This window comes from Dipodomys merriami, unplaced genomic scaffold (genome assembly GCF_024711535.1).
Source record: "Dipodomys merriami isolate MVZ:Mamm:240054 unplaced genomic scaffold, mDipMer1.0.p SCAF_8, whole genome shotgun sequence".
NCBI lineage: Eukaryota > Metazoa > Chordata > Mammalia > Rodentia > Heteromyidae > Dipodomys > Dipodomys merriami.
Genome location: NW_027206401.1, coordinates 33,781,365 through 33,798,883, shown reverse-complemented (window position 1 = coordinate 33,798,883; position 17,519 = coordinate 33,781,365). Strand labels below are relative to the sequence as shown.

Below are 17,519 nucleotides of genomic sequence, written 5' to 3'. Positions count from 1 at the left end.
GGCTTTAGGAACAACTCAAAGAATTATGGAGCCCTTGCCACGAAGTCATAACGGAGCTGGACAGCATCTTCTGATCTCCCAGCAAGGCCTCCAGCAAAAATGACCAGCAATGCAAGTCAGGAGCCACTGGCTCATTCCTATAATACTAATCACTCATGAGGCTCAGATCTAGGGATCATAGTTCAAAACTATCCCAGGTAGGAAAGCCTGTGAGATCTTATCTCCACTTAACCAGCAAAAAGCCAGAAGTAGAGCTGTGGTTCAAATGGTAGAGCCTGAGTTCAAGCTTCAGGACTGGCGCGCACTCACACACACACATACACGGCTAAAGAAACATTTGGACATACTCTATTAGTTCTCAACATGGGGCAAGCGCCCTTTGGGGACATTTGGCAATGTCTGGAGGTATTTTGAGTTGTCACAGGAAGCAGGGTGCTAGAGACACCAAGGAGGTAGACCTAGGATGATCCTGAGGTGCAGATGGCCCCTACAAGAAGGAGGGTCTAAGCAAAAATAGGTCAAGTGTTGAGTTGACAAGAGAGTGTGGTTTTGGTTTTGGTTTGATTGGCTTAAATGTTCAGGAGAGCCTGAAAATGCTTCTGGTATGTGCTGGCAGTTTTAAAAGAACAATTTAAGGTTATGTCTAAAATCTCTCTAGGAGATATGCTGCATTGCATTACCCTGACATAGATTTACATAGCTGGGAAGACAACCATTCTGAGAAAACAATGTTTTGGGAAAACTTCTGTTTTTTCCCTTGCTTAGTGATAAGAGGGTGGCCCAGGCTGGCCTGGAACTTGTGATTTTCCTTCCTCTACCTCTGGAGTGATGGGATTACAGATAACCACACCACCAACCTGCAAGGATAAACCTTAAGTCTTCTTTATTTGTGCAATAAAGGTTGGAGAAACAAAAACTTTTTTCAAGAAGCTAACAGAGACCTAGGTGCCGGTGAGTCACGCCTATGATCCTCGTTACTCAGGAGCCTGAGATCTGAGGATGGTGGTTGGAAGCCAACCCAGGCAGGGAAGACCAGAAAAAAAACTGGAAGTGGAGCTGTGACTCAAGTGGTAGAGCTCTAGCCTTGAGCAAAAAAGCTTAGTGACGTGGGCTGGGTTGTAGCTCAGTGGCAAAGCACTTACCTAGTAAGTTTGATCCCTAGTATCCAAAAAGAAAAGACAAGCTGGGCAGTGGTGGCTCACGCCTGTAATCCCAGCCACTCAGGTTGCTGAGACCTGAGGATCACTGGTCAAAGGCAGCCGGGTGTGAAAGGCCTTGAGACTTTTATCTCCAATTAATCACAGAGCACTAGCCTTGAGCAAAAAGGAATTTAGGGACATCACCCAGGCCTGGAATTCAAGACTCCTGAGGCAGAAAAGAAAAAACAACAAAGGAATTTTAAGGTCTGTCTTACCTTACCAAAGCTCTGTCCTTTAGAAAGGTAAAGCTTACCTGCCACAGCTCTGTCTTACCTTGGTTGTAAAACTCTGGCTTTCAAAAAGCTCCCATTAGACAACCAGTCCCCAGGTCCAGGCGGCTCTCAGAGAGAGAAGGATGTTTGGTGCATCCTTCTCCCTGCCCTCCTTACCTTGAGCCACACCAGTGTTTAACTTAGAAATCATCAAACACTGTAAAACAGGGCCAGGTTGTTACTTTTGGAGAAGCAGTTGTTAAACATTTAACCAACACCCAGTGCAAGAGTTCTCCCATTAGCAAAAACCTTGGCCACTCCACACATTACTCATTCTTGAAGACAGTAGATTAACTTGCTTTCTTGCTTGTTAATCTACCTGCCAGCCATTTGATAGCAGCTACCACACCACTTACTGCTTGAAAATTTTCAGAGAGATCTGAAACAGGATGCAGGACTGTGTGTGTGTGTGCAGGGCTGTGTGTGTGTGTGTGTGTGTGAGAGAGAGAGAGAGAGAGAGAGAGAGATAACTGGGGCTTGAATTTAGGGCCTGGATGCTGTCCCTGAGCTACTTTGCTCAAGGCTAATGCTCTACCACTTGAGCTAGTGCTCCAATTCTAGTTTTTTGGTGGTTAATTGGTGATGAGTCTCTTCAGTTTGTCTGCCTTGGCTGGCTTCAGACCTCAGTCCTTGGATCTCACCCTTCTGAATAGCTGGGATTACAGGCCTGAGCCATTGGTGCCTGGCTTTTCTTTTTTTTTTTTTTTGGTTCAGTCGTAGGGCCTGAACTCTGGGCCTGGGCGCTGTCCCTCAGCTCTTCAGCTCAAGGCTAGCGCTCTACCACTTGAGCTACAGCACCACTTCCGGCTTTTTCCTTTTTGCTTATATGGTGCTGAGGAATCGAACCCAGGGCCTCAGGCATGCAAGGCAAGTGCTCTACCACTGAGCCACCTTCCCAGCCCCTGGCTTTTCTTTTTTTAAACCTATACCCCTGTGCACAGAGTGTGCTTGTGCTGAGCTCTCAGCTTGTTAAAGCCAAGGAGTTAAGCTTCTTTCTAATCTCTTATGTCAGAAATGGCACAGACTAAATGCCAGACCAGGGCTATTGCCTTCTCCAATCAGCAGTCAGCACTTAGCAAGCACCTTCAGTCTTGAGAGAAACAGAGTCAGGAAATCTTGCAGTCTTGCAGGTGTGCCTTAGGCCACAATCCAGCCCAATTCCCTGTGCAAATGCCTCCACCGAGAAGCCTCTCGTGCACTGAGGGAGGAGCCAAGGCCCCTGTCCAGTTTCTCCCACACATCCTTGAAAATCAGCCTCAGGCAAGAAATGACAGATTTGTGCTTTTTACTACTGGGACCTTCTCGCCCAACTCAAGACTGAGATATCAGCAAGAGGGTGGGGGCTTGGTGGAATTAGGAAGCACTGCCCAGAGATGGCTGGCCTTCCAAATACATTTGTTGAATAAATGAATATCCTTTAAAGGCAGACGATTCCTACTGCATTCCTTATTCTATTTTCTGTTTCTGCTTTCTGCTTTCTTCAGCCTTTTTCTGTCTATAAAACCAACCTCCTAGAAATCTACTTATTACCTGACATTTAATTGCACCCCTCTGTATATCACCTTTATAATAACAGTTTAAAATTTTTAATTCATGCCCACTCCCCCCCCCCAAAAAAAAACCTAACCTCCTCCATTCAGCTCACTACAAGACTTATTCTATTTTATGGAATGATATGTTCTCCAACTCTAAAAATGAAAATACTCAAGCCAGATGCCAGTGGCATGTCTATAATCCTAGCTAACTCAGTAGGCTGAGATGGTTCGAAGTCCCCGCAAAAAAAAAATCTGTGTCAGGTCTGCTCCTGGATGGCGAGCAGACTCCACCTTCCTCACAGCAAAGTCTCCACCCAGTACCTACGTTACCTAGGCAACTGGCACACGAGGAAGAGGTCACATCTGCATCCCCTGAGGTCACATCTGAATTTGATGTGGCCACACCTTTCTCTGCCCATACCCTAGATAAGGCCTAACCCAGGCCCAGACGCCCTCTTTCCCAGCTCTCTCTCTTTCCCAGCTCTTTCCCAGGCCTTTCCCAGCTGCGTGGAGGGCCAACATGGCAAACTGCCAGCCAGAACGATGAATAAACCTACTCCTTACCTGAGTACCACGTGCATGGTGTGGTTCTTACTCAGTAACCTCTTTTTAAAAACCTAACAATCTGAAACTCTTATCTCCAATTTTAATCAGCCCAAGTGGTAGAGCACTGACTTTGAGCAAAAAAGTTAAGGGGGAACATGAGGTTCTGAGATCAAGCCTCAGTATCAGCACACACAAAAAAAATAATATGTCAGTTAAGATCATTGACTAGGTCAGGCATGGTGTGCATCCCTGGAATCCCAACTTCTAGGATGGCAGAAGTAGGAAGATGGATGTGTAAAACCTGTCTGCATAGGCCCGTGTAAAAAACAGACTAAGGCAAAAAGGGCTTCTGGGGAGTATGGTTCAATCAGTAGCACACCATGCCCTGATTTCAAATACCACGATCACCAACCAAAAAGAAAAAGCAATTATTAGACTAAAAAAACAAATGTACAAACTGAAGGGTTTCCTAAGTCAGAAATGTTTACTAGGGCAGCCCCAGAAGTCTAGAAATAGTGGATACCAGCAAAACTCCAAGTTAAATTCCTGGATAGCAGGCGACAGAGATGGACTTCCTCTGTACAGCTACACGTCTGTAGCACGGAAACCAAGAGCATCATCTGGGATGCTGACCTCGAGTCTGCCAGCTAACTACCGTAGCTAAGTTATCCAATTTATAGAGTGGCATCCATTTCCCCATGCGTAGCATGGGCTTCTGTGAGGGTTAAATGAAATAACACACGTTCAGCCCTCAGCACATCCCAGACCCATTACAAGTACTGGACAATAGGAGCTGTTTCTGGAAACAGATCCTTTGTAACCCATGGGTCCCATCTGAATCCCCAGCTGTGGCACTGCAGGGGCTGCTGGGAAATGGCTGTGGTGCTCACTGCTTGCTCTCTGCCTCTCCAGGACACTATTCACCATCTGAGACCCGAAGGCTCTACTTAGGAGAACAAATGAATTCTTCTTTTTTTTTTTTTTTTAAATCAGTCATGGGGCTTGAACTCTGGGCTTGGGCACTGTCCCTCAGCTCTTTAGCTCAAGGCAAGCGCTCTATGGCTTGAGCCACAGCGCCACTTCCGGTTTTCTGGTGGTTTATTGGAGATGAGTCTCATGGACTTTCCTTGCCCGGGCTGGCTTTGAACCTCGATCCTCAGATCTCAGCCTCCTCAGTAGCTAGGATTACAGGAGTGAGCCACCAGCACCCTGCTAAATGAATTATTCTTGAAATAAACTCCATAGCCTTCCCTGTGCAGAAATGGTCTTATCAAATACCATCGAATCTGTTCACTGAGCAGGAAACCTTGATGCAGAAGCATTTGTAAACCTGCATCTTCCCACTCACTGCTCTGAAAGTTTATCTACTTGTCTAAGCTAAGCTCCAGCTATGCAACAGTCAAGTTTATACACTTATTTCAGCTCATATTTATTTCTAGTGAAACCTTAGCATTCAATGTGGGCTACACACGCAGTGCATTGTTGGCTATGTGCTTCTCTCACTGGGCCCCTGGGCCCCAGGCGCCTGTGGATCACACCTGTAATCCTAACTGCTCAGGAGGCTGAGGGCAGGAAAGTCCTTAGACTCTATAAACTCCAATTAACCACTCAAAAACAACAACAACAACAAAATAGAAGCCAAAATGGAGCTGTGGTTCAAGTGGTACATTGCCAGCCTTGAGTGAAAAAAGCTAAAGACAGTGCTTAAGTCCTGAGTTAAAGCCCCAGGACCGCACCAAAAAAAGAAAAAAGAAATGTAGTAGGGCTGGTGGCTCACAGCTATAATCCTAGCTACTCAGGAGAATGAGATCTAAGGATCGCAGTTCAAAGCCAGGAGCCGGGCAGGAAAAGCCGGAGAGACTCTCATCTCCACTAAACCACTCAGAAAACAGGAAGTGGCGCTGTGGCTTAAGTGATAGAGTGTTATAGCCTTGAGCTAAAGAGCTGAGGGACAGTGCCCAGGCTGAGTTCAAGCCCCACAGCCAACAACAACAACAACAAAAAGTACACACTTTCCTGCCTAGGCTGGCTTTGAACTGTGAGCCTCAGATCTTAGCCTCTGAATAGCTGGGATTACAGGTGTGAACCACCAATGTCCCACCCTGAGACCTTCATCTCCAACCAATCACTAAGAAGCTGGAAGTAGAGCTAAAGCTCAAGTGCTAGAGCAGTAGCCTTGAGAAAAAAGAAAAAAAAAAAAAAAAAAGGAAACAGCTGCTGGGCGCCAGTGGCTCACGCCTGTATAATCCTAGCTCTTCAGGAGGCTGAGATCTGAGGATCGAGGTTCAAAGCCAGCTGGGGGGGGGGAGCAGGAAAGTCCGTGACACTCTTATCTCCAATAAACCACTAGAAAACCGGAAGTGGCGCAGTAGCTCAAGTGGTAGAGCGCTCCTTGAGCTGAAGAGCTGAGGGACAACGTTCAGGCCCAGTTCAAGCCCCACGACCAAAAAAAGAAAAAAAGAAAAAAAAACTCAAGGATAGCCCTCAGGTACTGAATTCAAGCTCCAGGCAAAGAAAAATAAATAAATAAAAGCAAACTCGTGCCTCTCGGGTAGAGTATTACCCTGGAATTCTCACTCAATAAACCTGGAGACCCAAGGCTGTAGTGGATGCTTTTATCACCCAGATTCCTTTACCTGCACAGGGATGTCCTAGCTGCTGAGAGCCCCCTGGGGCCCTGATCCTGACCAAAGGGAGTCAACCTTACCAGAAACCCATCTGCCCCAGGCAAGACCAACCGGTCCCTTTGCTCCATCTGGGCCTGGGTCTGCCATGTATTGCACTCCTCCAAGCCTGCACTCCTCCAAGCCTGCACTCCTGGCTCCCAAAGCACCCCCGCCCCCAACATGTGTGCCTCAGCCAGCCTGCCGGACAATAAATACCCTGCTCTGCCTGTGCTCTCAGGGTGCCTGGAGACAGAAGCTACTCAGAACTAAAAATGTCCTCTCATTGTTGCACAATTTGTTAGTCACTGGTCCCTACAATATCTTGCCCTGGGCAGGTCTAAAACCAGCACATGTATATCTAAGATCAGAGAAGCAGAGGCTTAAAGGATGTGGTGACAAAGGTCACAACTGTTTGTGGATCTGAATATGAACGTAAGTATGTTCAATTCCTGGCACTATTTGCAAAGTACATAAACTTGGGCAAGAAACCTATTTCTCTCTGCTTCCTTACCATAAGCCAGAAGGAGCTCACTCTTGTAATCCTAGCTACTTGGGATCAGAGTGAGAATGGGAGGTTTACAGGCCAACGCAGCCACCCCTCCCCTCAAAAAAGACTAGCTTCATAGAAGGGAAGATGGACGCAGTGGCTCATGCCTGTGATCCCAGCAAGCGCAAGAAGCCCAATGTAGCAGATCCCAGAAACAAGGCCCTATTCTAAAAATATCCAGTGAAAAAATAGGGATGCAGTCACAGCTCAGCAGTAGACCACAGCTCAGCAAGTGCAAGACCTGCATTCAAATCCCAAATACCATCCGATAAAAAGTTTAAAAAAATATATCTAAAACTAAGAGTGTTCAAGATACTGGGTACTACGCCTGTAATCCTAGCTACTCAGGAGGCTGAGATCTGTGGATCGAGGTTCAAGGCCAGCCTGGGCAGGAAAGTCCGTGAAACTCTTATCTCTAATAAACCACCTGAAAACTGGAGTAGTACTGTGGCTCAAGTGGTAGAGCGCTAGCTTTGAACTGAAGAGCTGAGGGACAGCGCTCTGGCCCAGAGTTCAAGGCCCACGACCGACAAAAGAAAAAAAAAAAAAGATACTGGGTTCCTATGAGTCAGCTGAGACAGCTATATGCCATTGGAGCACTGCCTTTCTCTCTGGTTTTTGCAGTTAGAAACATACCTCGGGTTTGAGAAAGATGAGAAATCCTGCCGGGATGGCACTGCTCACAGCAGCTCTGCACCTTGGTGCCATTTCACCCGCAGACAGCAACTGTTCCTCCCCTCCTCACCTGGCGCCAAGGATTTGGGATTTCCTGGGCGTTCTAAAGATGACTCTGTGATCACATGTAACCTGCCGTGGAGTTATTTCTGAGAACGAATAAATATGCTTTCACATAACAAAATACCATGAACTTCCCTTTTATGTTTTTTTACGATGAAAAGACCTGTTGCCAGAATTTAGTCTATCTCCAATCCTTGCTGAAACTGCTTAGTAGACTTAGCATTGGAGACCCAGCCTCTAGTGAGAGCTGACCTGCTAATAAGGCTCAGAGCACAGACATGTCAGTCTTGTGGTTTGAGGCTATCAAATTGGAAATAGGGAGCTGGACACTGGGTGTGATAACACAGTTCCAGCACTTAGGAGGGGGAGGCAGGTTGCAAGTTCAAGGACAGCCTAGGTTACGTAATGAGTCATAGTCTGCCCCCATCCCCCCCCCCAAAAAAAAAGGAGAGGGAGAAAATAAATTAGTAGACTGGGTGAGGCCCTGGGTTCAACTCCCCATCATTCACCCCCCCCCCAAAAAAAGGTAAAGGGCTGGGAATGTGGCTCAAAATGGAGACCCAAGGCTGAACAAGCCTGAGTCCTCAGATCAATCAATTCCTAATACAGCAACAATAAATCAGACACAAAATTCAGAAATAAACCAACACCGGCTTTAACAAAATGTTCCAATTTAGCCAAGCACTGGTGGCTCACAGCTGTAATCTTAGCTGCTCTTAGCTAATCTTTCCTCTCTGAGCTGGCTTAAAGTCCATGAGACTCATCTCCCCAATTAGCCAGCAGAAGGCCAGATGTGCGCGTGGGAACGCACACGCGCACGCATGCACACACACACACACACACACACACACACACACACACACACACACACACACACACACACACACACACACACACACAAAAGCTCCAATTAGAACTCACATCCCACTTTCTATGATCCCGGGGCCAAAACCCTTCTCTGACAGCTGCACACAATTTTTACTTTGAAACATCACTGTTACTTATTTAATAGTTAGCCCGGGAGAAGAAGGGGTTGAGAGAAAGCACTCATCTTTTTGTTATCAGCAAACTCTGCAGCTCTGAAAACTATATCCCATTTCACCCAAAATGAAAAAAATAAAGGGTCAAAGCCTGCTAGTTTGGCACTGGACCAAGAAAAGGTAAAAGGTCAAATGAGCTTCCCAATGCAGGCCGGAAGTAACTGTGTAGAAAGAGGATTGGAGGATTTATTTAGTGACTTCGTAGTCACTCAGCTATAGCCAAATTGAAACCCTGTGAACTGCTCCCAACACCCAGCGTGGAAGTCCAGAGGCCGAGTCCCCAGAACATCCACACACTCCCCTGGGACGGACGGACGGACGGACAGACAGACCAAGCCGCGTTCTGACAGACCAGTGGCCTGAGGAAATAAGAGGTTAAGAGACCATTGTTTTTCTATTTTTATAATATTTTATATAACTCATAAAACAGTGCTTGTATAAAAATTCACACAGGGTTGCTAGAGAGCATACAATTTCCAAAAATGTCCTGGGTTTTTGTTACATTCAGTTTTCTAAGGATGCACTCAAATAAACGGTGAAATGCAGACATTATGTGGTATTATCTTTGGTAAAACTATTCTCATTATTTTGTCTCCTCACAGTATTAACTCTGATATCCACTTTGTGCAGGGTCTGCTCTTTCTAGGATGTCAGAAAAACATTAAGGCTGGACCTACAACAGGCAAAGGTTTCCAAACCACAGCCACAGCCCTGAGCCCTGCCCCCCACTTCAAGCCTGTCCATCTCCAGACAAGCAGGGTAAGAGCTTGATGACCTCCAACCTCCCTCCCAACAGGACAGGAAGTGGGAATGGGGACTGAGGCCATCTTTACAGGACCAAAGTGGCCATGCTGTGGTCAAGCCAGTGGCTAATAGAGCCACCACTAAGTAGATCCCATTGGTTGATGATTGCTGCTGACCACCCTCCCCCCCCCACCCCAAACTTAAATGGAAAGATGGGTTTGGGCTGACATTGAAGGGGGAGGGCACACTAGTGCTAATGACACTAGACGTGACTTATTCCCTGTCAAAGTTAGTCATCATGTAGACACGGCCACGTGAACTGAAGCAGGATTCGAACAGCTTGTACATTCATGTCTATTTTCATACATTCTTTAACAATTTACTAACAGGAAACCATGACCACTACCACCTACTGTGACTATTTTACTTAACATCAGAATGTGTCTGTGCTAATTCTTTAAGAGTCCTCAGGATAGAGGCAAAAAAATAATCATCCAAAACACAAACAAGTAAAAACCAAAGAAACAATTTGAGGGTACAGACAGGAGGAAAAATGGGAAAGAACCAAGGAAGGGGTGACATTGACCAAGAAGCATTGTACTCATAACCTGACTTACAGAACTGTAACCCCTTTGTACAACTACTTAATAAAAAATAAAAATAAAAACCAAACAACCTAGACGGGGGGGGGGGGGGGGGGCGGGGGGGGAGTAAAGGGGTTGCCAACAGATCTTACGGAACATTAGATTCTGAAAAAAAAAAGTAAGACTTCTGTACTTCTATTGCTTCATGTTAAAACAAACAAACAAACAAACAACATGTCCACTGGAGCCACCTGTATGGATGGAGAAGTGAGGACGCCATACAGACAGAACACAGCCCAGGGGACAGGAAGTGGCTCCCAGAGTGCATCTGCCTCTTTACTGAAAGAACTGTAGGATTTTTTGGGGGGTGGGGGTGGGGGAAGAGGAGAGGCCCTACATGGGAAACACCAAAATAGTTTCCAAAATGTTAACATGTTCTAGGCTACAAAAAGACATTTAATTCCTTGAACCTGTTGATTTCTCTAATATGAGTAGACAGGAATTAAGAAGTAAAATGATTGTGCTTCTGAAGCTACAAGGTCACAGTCCACCCTCTAGAAAACAGGAGCTTTCACATGGCTTGGAATCCTAGAAACCGGGACAAACTCCACGGGGCCCCCACCAGCCATCTTTGGGTAGGGCACGTGCATGTGTGCATGTGTGCATGTGTGTATGGTGAAGAACTAAGGCATAGAGAAAGGTCCAAGTAAGGGAGGAAATGAGTCTCCTGACTGCCATCATTTCTTTCCAGGCACAAAGTCTAGCTTGTTATTCATACAGCACTGGCCTTCTTTCTTGCTGAAGGTTTTAAGGAGAGATGTGTGTGTGCGCACATGGGTGTACCTGTGTGCACATGGGAACAGGCATGGAGTAAAGGGTGGGGGGTTTGAGGTGATTGTGAGACTCATGAAGTCACTGCAAATTTCTCAACTTCAATAATTCAGGTTTACAGTGTCAGTCAAAATCATCTGCCAATGTCATTGGACAGCAGCTTTACATGGTTCAAATTTCTGTCTTTTAAAAATGCCCCACAGATTCAGGCAAACTTGTCATATAGCCACTGGAACTAAAGTTCTTAGGTACGTGAAGAAAGTTCACAGATCATCTCTATTATTTCTGCATTTTCAGGTAGCAAAATATTCAACAATTAGGTTATTAACTCTGTAGCCTCACACATAGGCTTTGTGATTCTCATGGGTGAGACAAGTAGTTTTCTGGTAAGATGCACTGTTTGCAGTACACTGCTTCTTTTTCCTCTTGGACACTAGGTCCTCGTGCAGACTAGGTAAAAGGACTGGGCCTGATGGGGAGTTCCCAGTTAGTGGTCCTGGAGCGCAAGCAGCAGGGAGAAAGAGATGTGCACCTAATTGCCAGGAGAGGGGCCAAGGTAGGACAGGAGAACCTTCTAGGGGGTCTGAGGCGGGGCAGAAAGGAGACACAAGAGCCTGGTGTGAGATGACTTACATCCTTCCAATACTAGGTGTCCTCAAGAGGGCTCCAGGCCTGGGCCCATCCCAGGGAGTAAGGACGTGCTGCTGATGGAAGGAGCCAACAGTGAAGTCTGAGGGACTCACCACACAGCTTCCAGCTTCCAGAACCCCAATTGTGTACAAATACCCACATGGAAAGTAAACAGTTCTCAGTGGACCCAAAGGGGCCCAGCTTTAAATCAGACAGAAAACCCAATGCCCACACGCATTGCTTTCCAAGAAAATGTGTCTGCCCCTCTAAACCCAAATCCACGCATAGAGAGGTTGGGGGGGGAGGGGGTCATGGGAAGACACCATGACAGGAAAACACTGTGCACGCGTGCTTCCACGTCTATCTACATTCATCTCATCATCCAGTGTTCTCGTCTACAGACTGAGCACATTCTACCTGAGGCAAGGGCGCACAGGCCACACTGCCCACAATCCTCCTGGGGCCATGGTGGAAGGGAAAACTGGCCCCTGGTTGGGCAGGCCTTTATGCTGTGGCTCCTCCCTCTCCTACCACCCAAAGGGCACCCTGACTCTTCCCAAGTCAGATGTCAACTCTACGGTGAGAAACACCAGTACTCTGTGTGCCACTGGAAGCTACCATTATCTACCATGTTTGAACATGGCACTGAAAAAAAGTTTTTTTTGATAAAACTGAAATTTTTTTTAAAAATCACAGCAAATGAAGTCATCTCACAGTACTTCATCTCAAATACTTAAAAAAAATTTTCTTCCCTAAAATGGCCCCCAAGAGCTCAATGATACTTTTTTTTTTTTTAAGGGTTTCACGTATTTTTTTTTTTTTTTAAGGGAGGAGTAAAAAATGGAAGATGCAAAAATGGAAGGAGGAACAGGTTGCCTGGTTTGCCTTCTGAATTGTGAGAACTGGCGAGGGCTGGCCAGGCCAGAGGAGAGGCGGCCACTGGACCCGGCCCTCTGCTCACAGCTTGACATCCCCCCCCCCCCCCAACCCGGCCTGCGCCACCCAGGGAACACAGCACAAAGAATACAAGAGACCAAACTCAAGGCTTCTTTCTTGTGGTTGGGTGGGTGTTTAGGTGTGCAAATGGAGGAAGCCACTCCCCGCTGACATAAGGTGCCTGCCCGTGGATGCCATGCGTGTGCTCCAAAGTGACACTCCAGTCCCCAGGGCGCCCAGGCTCAGCCTCCAGGGCCCCACGTCTCTGGGCAGCCCCTCCCCGGGGCCGGTCACTTCTCGACCTTCTTGGCCTTCTTGAGGATGTCGCACTTTTTCCGGTTGGGGCGGCGACACCGCTCGTCGATGCTGGGGATACATTCGTAATGCCACACCTCCTCCATCTTCTCCACGGGGTAGACGGCCTCCACGTAGTGGCGGATGAGGCGCAGGCGCGTGGGGTCCAGCTGCTTCTTGTTGCAGGCCCCGGAATGGTTGTACTGCAGCCGCAGGTTCTCGGCGGTGAAGAGTTCGGGGAAGAGCCTGACCAGGAGGCGGGCGGCGAAGTTGCCCACGGAGAGGCTCTGCTGCACGATCTCGCGCACCTCCTTGTCGGACAGCAGGTAGGGGGAAGGCACGGGGAAGTCGGGCGAGGGCACCACCAGCTCCTCCAGGGGGATCTTACAGAAGTCTTTGCTGCTCCTTTCCGGGGGCAGCGGGGGCCCCTCGAACTCCTCCCGGAACTTCTCGGGCTTGACCGGATATCCGGCCAGGTCGGCGCCCTCGGGGCCCGGCACGTGCACCTTGCGCTGCTGCTGGTAGGAGCGCCGCTGCTCCGTGTCGCGCCGGCGGCAGCGCTCGTCCAGCTTGCCCACGAACTCCAGCGTCCACACGCGGTCGTTCTTGGCCCGCGGGTAGAGCAGCTGCACGTAGTGGCGGATCAGCTTGATGCGGGTGGGGTCCAGCTGCTTCTTGCCCAGGGAGCCGCTGCAGTTGTACTGCTTGCGCAGGTTCTCGTGGGTGAAGAGCTCGGGGAACAGGTGCACCAGGAGGCGGGAGGCGAAGTTGCCGATGGACAGGCTGCTCTCGTAGATGCTGCGCAGCTGCTCCTTGCTCAGCAGGCAGTCGGCACCCGGCACCTCGAAGTCCGGCTGCGGGATGTCCAGCTTGTCGAAGTCGATGGGCACCAGCCAGATCTTCTTGGAGCGCCGTCCGGGTCGCTCGCCCTCGAAGCTGTCCTCCACCTTGACCACGGAGATGTCGGGCAGGCCGAAGGAGTCGTAGCAGTCGTCTCTGGCGGCGTCGCCGTCGCTGCCCGCCTCCAGCCCCAGCCCCTCCAGCTCGTCGTTGAGGCGCTGGGCGCACTGTTGCCGCCAGGCCTCCTCTTCCTGCATGTCGGGGAAGTAGATCTCCGTGTAGTTGCGGATGATCTGCAGCCGCTGCGGGTCCAGCTCCTGCTTGCCGCCCTCCCCGTAGCAGCTGTACTGCTCGCCCAGCTTGCGGTGGTCAAAGAGCTCTGGGAAGAGCCGGTGCAGGAGGAACACGGCGAACTCTCCCGGGGAGGACACTTCGTCCAGGAATTCCGTGAGGTCCTGCGTGTCCACCACGTGGTCGGAGGCGATGGTGCTGCTGCGGTCCAGAGACAGGGCCTCCTCCTGGTCCTTGTTGTCCAGGAAGTGGCCGCCGTCCACCTGTTCCACCTCAAAGAAGTTGGGGACCTGGCCGCTGGGCTTGCTGTCCTCCATCTCTCGCTGGGCCCAGAAGCGGCTGAAGAAGTCGTTGAGCTGCGGCAGGCACTCGGCCTGCCACACGGCCGTGTCCTTCACCGACGGGTAGTACACTTCCACGTAGTTGCGGATCAGCTGCAGGTGCAGCGACTCCAGCTTCCGCTTGGTGGCGAAGCCGCAGGCGCTGCAGCCCCGGGAGAAGTCCACGTCGCTGAAGAGCTCCGGGAAGAGCTGCACCAGCAGGCGGCAGGCCAGGTCGCCCCCCGACAGGCTCTGGTCCACGATCTGCTTGAGCTCGGCGGCGGTGAGCTGGTACTCCGGGGGTGGCTGGAATTTGGCCACCAGCTCGGTGGGGCTCACCTGCTTCTTGATGCGGCTCACCTCCAGGGAGAGCAGGTCCACCTTGCTGTGCAGCTGGGACATGTTGGACGTGAGCGTGTTGAGCATGTAGAACATCTTCTGGATGAGGAAGTAGATGTTGGGCTCGCCATCCGCGGCCGCCCCGGAACCGCCACCGTCCCGCTTGGGGGCCTCGCTGGGCAGCCGCAGCGGGGAGGGGCTGCTGCTGGAGTTGGCCTTCTCCAAGAGCTCGTAGGTGCTGAGCAGGTCCGCCGTGGGGGGGTTCTTCTTCTCCATGATCTTGTGAGAGATGCTGTACAGGGGCTTCTTGTAGGAAGGGGCGGTGGCATCGTTGCAGGGCTCCTCCTCGCCGGGCCACGCAGCGGCGCTGCTCCTGCTCCTAGCAGCTTGCTCTCCGTTGCTCTGGCAGGGCGAGCTGCTCTCCCGGGTCTGCATGCCCGCCAGGAGAGCCTGCAAAACAACGTTCCCCCAGCGTTAGTGCGGAGTTAACTACGCTAATATGCTGAGGGCCAGGCCCCGCCCAGGGTCGGCGCTTCCCTCATCCCAAACACCCGGGAATGGATCACTAATATCCATGCGCACCATGGTGCCAAACCCCAAGGAAGGGCTCCAGCTGGACCCGGAAGGCACACCTTCCTAGAGAACACCATGGCTGGACTTCCTGCACCGCAACCTGGCAGGAGGTAGGGCACAGATGCTGGCAAGGCCAAGGAAAGAAGTACTGGTCCAATGACAGGAGAGAGGCCACAGAAACACATGGGGCCCCTGAGGCTGCTGGCCATGGGCAGGTCAGCTCACTCCTGTCTCTAGAAGCCCCCGAAGACAGCCAGAGGGTCGTTTCAGTTTCCGTGCCTTTGGGACAGCAGGGAGGCCTACGGGGAAGATTTCTCGACAGTGCACCAGGCCATGCACAGAACTAGGGTCTGCTGCCGACTCTGTGCTGCCCAGACTCACTCTTACCTCAAGTCAGAAATGGGCTGGCCCAGAGCACCACAGCTTGTGCACTGTGACATCCTGTAAGCCATAGGGCTTCTGGGGCTTATAGGTCTGTCTCCTTGCTGAGTCAGCAGCCTTCCTTAGCCAAAATGCTCCAAACCTCCTTAGACCAAGGTTCTGGGAGAGATTGAAACTCCACCTTCTCAATTCACCCAAGATGACACATCCAGAGGTCTATTCTTGGAGGCTCAAGCTACCCTTCAAAGCTTCAGCTGTGAAGCCAAGCTCCATCATCACCTGGGAACCAGAGCTCGCACAGCTTTCCTTAACCTCTTGGCAGACTCGGCGGGGAGGGGGGGAGGTGCACCGGCTGCTACTGGGGCTTAGACTCAGGGCCTCCAGCTCTCTCTTCGCTTTATGGTTTAAGGTTAGAGTTTTTACCAGGTGATCTGCACCTCTACTTCTGGCTTTTGGCTAGCTAACTGGAGATAAAAAGTCTTGCATTTGACTGTCCGGGCTGGCTTCAAATATGGATCCTTATATTTCAGCTTCCTAAGTATCTAAGATTACCATCACTCTACTGTATGGTTTAATAGATTTAATTTCTCTGTATATGGAGGACAGGTGATGTGTGACAGAAGTTCAGAACAATTTGGTAGAGAAGGCTGGGTAGAGTGAATGCTTGCATGTACAAGTTCAATGCCCAGTACCACAAAATAAACAAAAAAACACAAACTTCAAAATCAATTTTTGTAAATAAGGATAGTTTTAAATGATTCTGAACAGCCTATCTATATGCAAAACGAGTATCAGTTATAGTCCAAACTTTACACTTTATACAAAATTAACTTAAAATGGACCATAGACTTAATCCAAAGGGAAGAGGAGACATTGTCCAAAAAGAAATGTACTTGCCAGGCACTGATAGCTTATGCCCGTATTCCTAGGTACTCAGGAGGCTGAAATCTGAGGATCACAGTTTCACGCCAGCCCGGGCAGAAAAAGTCCCCTTAAGATTCTTATCTCCAACTAGAAAACTGGTAGTGCCATGGCGTAAAGCAATAGAATGCCAGCCTTGAGCAAAAACCTCAGGGACAGTGCCCAGGCCCTAAATTCAAGCCCCACAACCAACAACAAAAAAAGGAATGGTTCAAAGCCAGCCTAGTCTGGGCAGGAAAGTCCATGGGACTCTTATCTCCAACTAACTAAAAGCCAGAAGTAGAGATATGGCTCAAGTGGTAGAGCACAAGCCTTGAGCAGAAAAGCTAAGAGACAACACCCAGGCAAGGGGACTGGGGGAGGGAGAGGGAAAATATAAACATATAAAAAGGATGCTCATTAGTAGTTTCATGCAAATTAAAGCCACATCACTCCCACCAGGATGAATGTAACCAAAAAGACAGATGATACTGATGCCGGAGAAACAAGACTCACACACCCTGCTGGAGGCAATGCAAAATGGGACAAACACTTTGGGACACAGTTTTGCAAAATGTCTTTAAAAGTATACATGGATCATATGATGTAGTTATATTGTGTCTCAGATTTTATTTACCAAGCACAACAGAAGACTGTGCACACAAGTGTTTATGGAGGCCATATTTGGAAATAGCGCCAAACTGGAAAGAAATGAAGCTTTTATCAAAATAAATAATATAAATTATTAGATTCATGCAATATAACTGTACTCGGACATTTAAAAAAAAAAAAAGTCAGGCCTGGGAAAGTGACTTAGTGGTAGAGTGCTTGCCTAGCATGCATGAAGCCCTGGGTTTGATTCCTCAATACCACATAAACAGAAAAAGCCCGAAGAGGCTCAAGTGGTAGAGGGCTAACCTTGAGCACAAAGAAGCTCAGGGACAGTGCCCAGGTCCTGAATACAAACCCCAGGGCTGGCAAAAAAAAAAAAAAAGTCATAGGTGACAGATTGCAAAAATAACTATGCTGGGTGAAAGAAGCCACAAGAGAATCACAAAAACCAAGGCTGGTGCTGTGGCTTAGTGGTGGAGCACTTTCCTAGCATGTACAAGCCACGGAGTTTAATCCTCAGCATGCTCCTTGTGAAGAAGCCATGCTATAGGATATGTATAAAATTCTACATTATGTAAATATAACTATAGTACAGAAAACAGTTAGAGTAGCCTGGGGGTGGCCAAGAGGATACGAGGGGAAAAGGGAAATGAGAGCTTTAGTAGTTAATCTATCTATAACTGATGATTGGTACACACATC

General features: G+C 49.0%; 1 protein-coding gene across 2 annotated transcripts in view; it reads right to left on the bottom strand.

Moving 5' to 3' along the window:
* Positions 1-8,970: 8,970 nt before the first annotated feature.
* Bend3 (BEN domain containing 3) overlaps positions 8,971-17,519 on the bottom strand; it is a 28,902-nt gene continuing 20,353 nt past the window's right edge. For both annotated transcript variants that reach the window (XM_070010161.1, XM_070010162.1), the window contains exon 4: positions 8,971-14,802. In XM_070010161.1, coding sequence (XP_069866262.1) covers positions 12,559-14,802 — 2,244 coding nt within the window. In that variant the 3' untranslated portion in view covers positions 8,971-12,558. The remainder of the gene's footprint in view (positions 14,803-17,519) is intronic.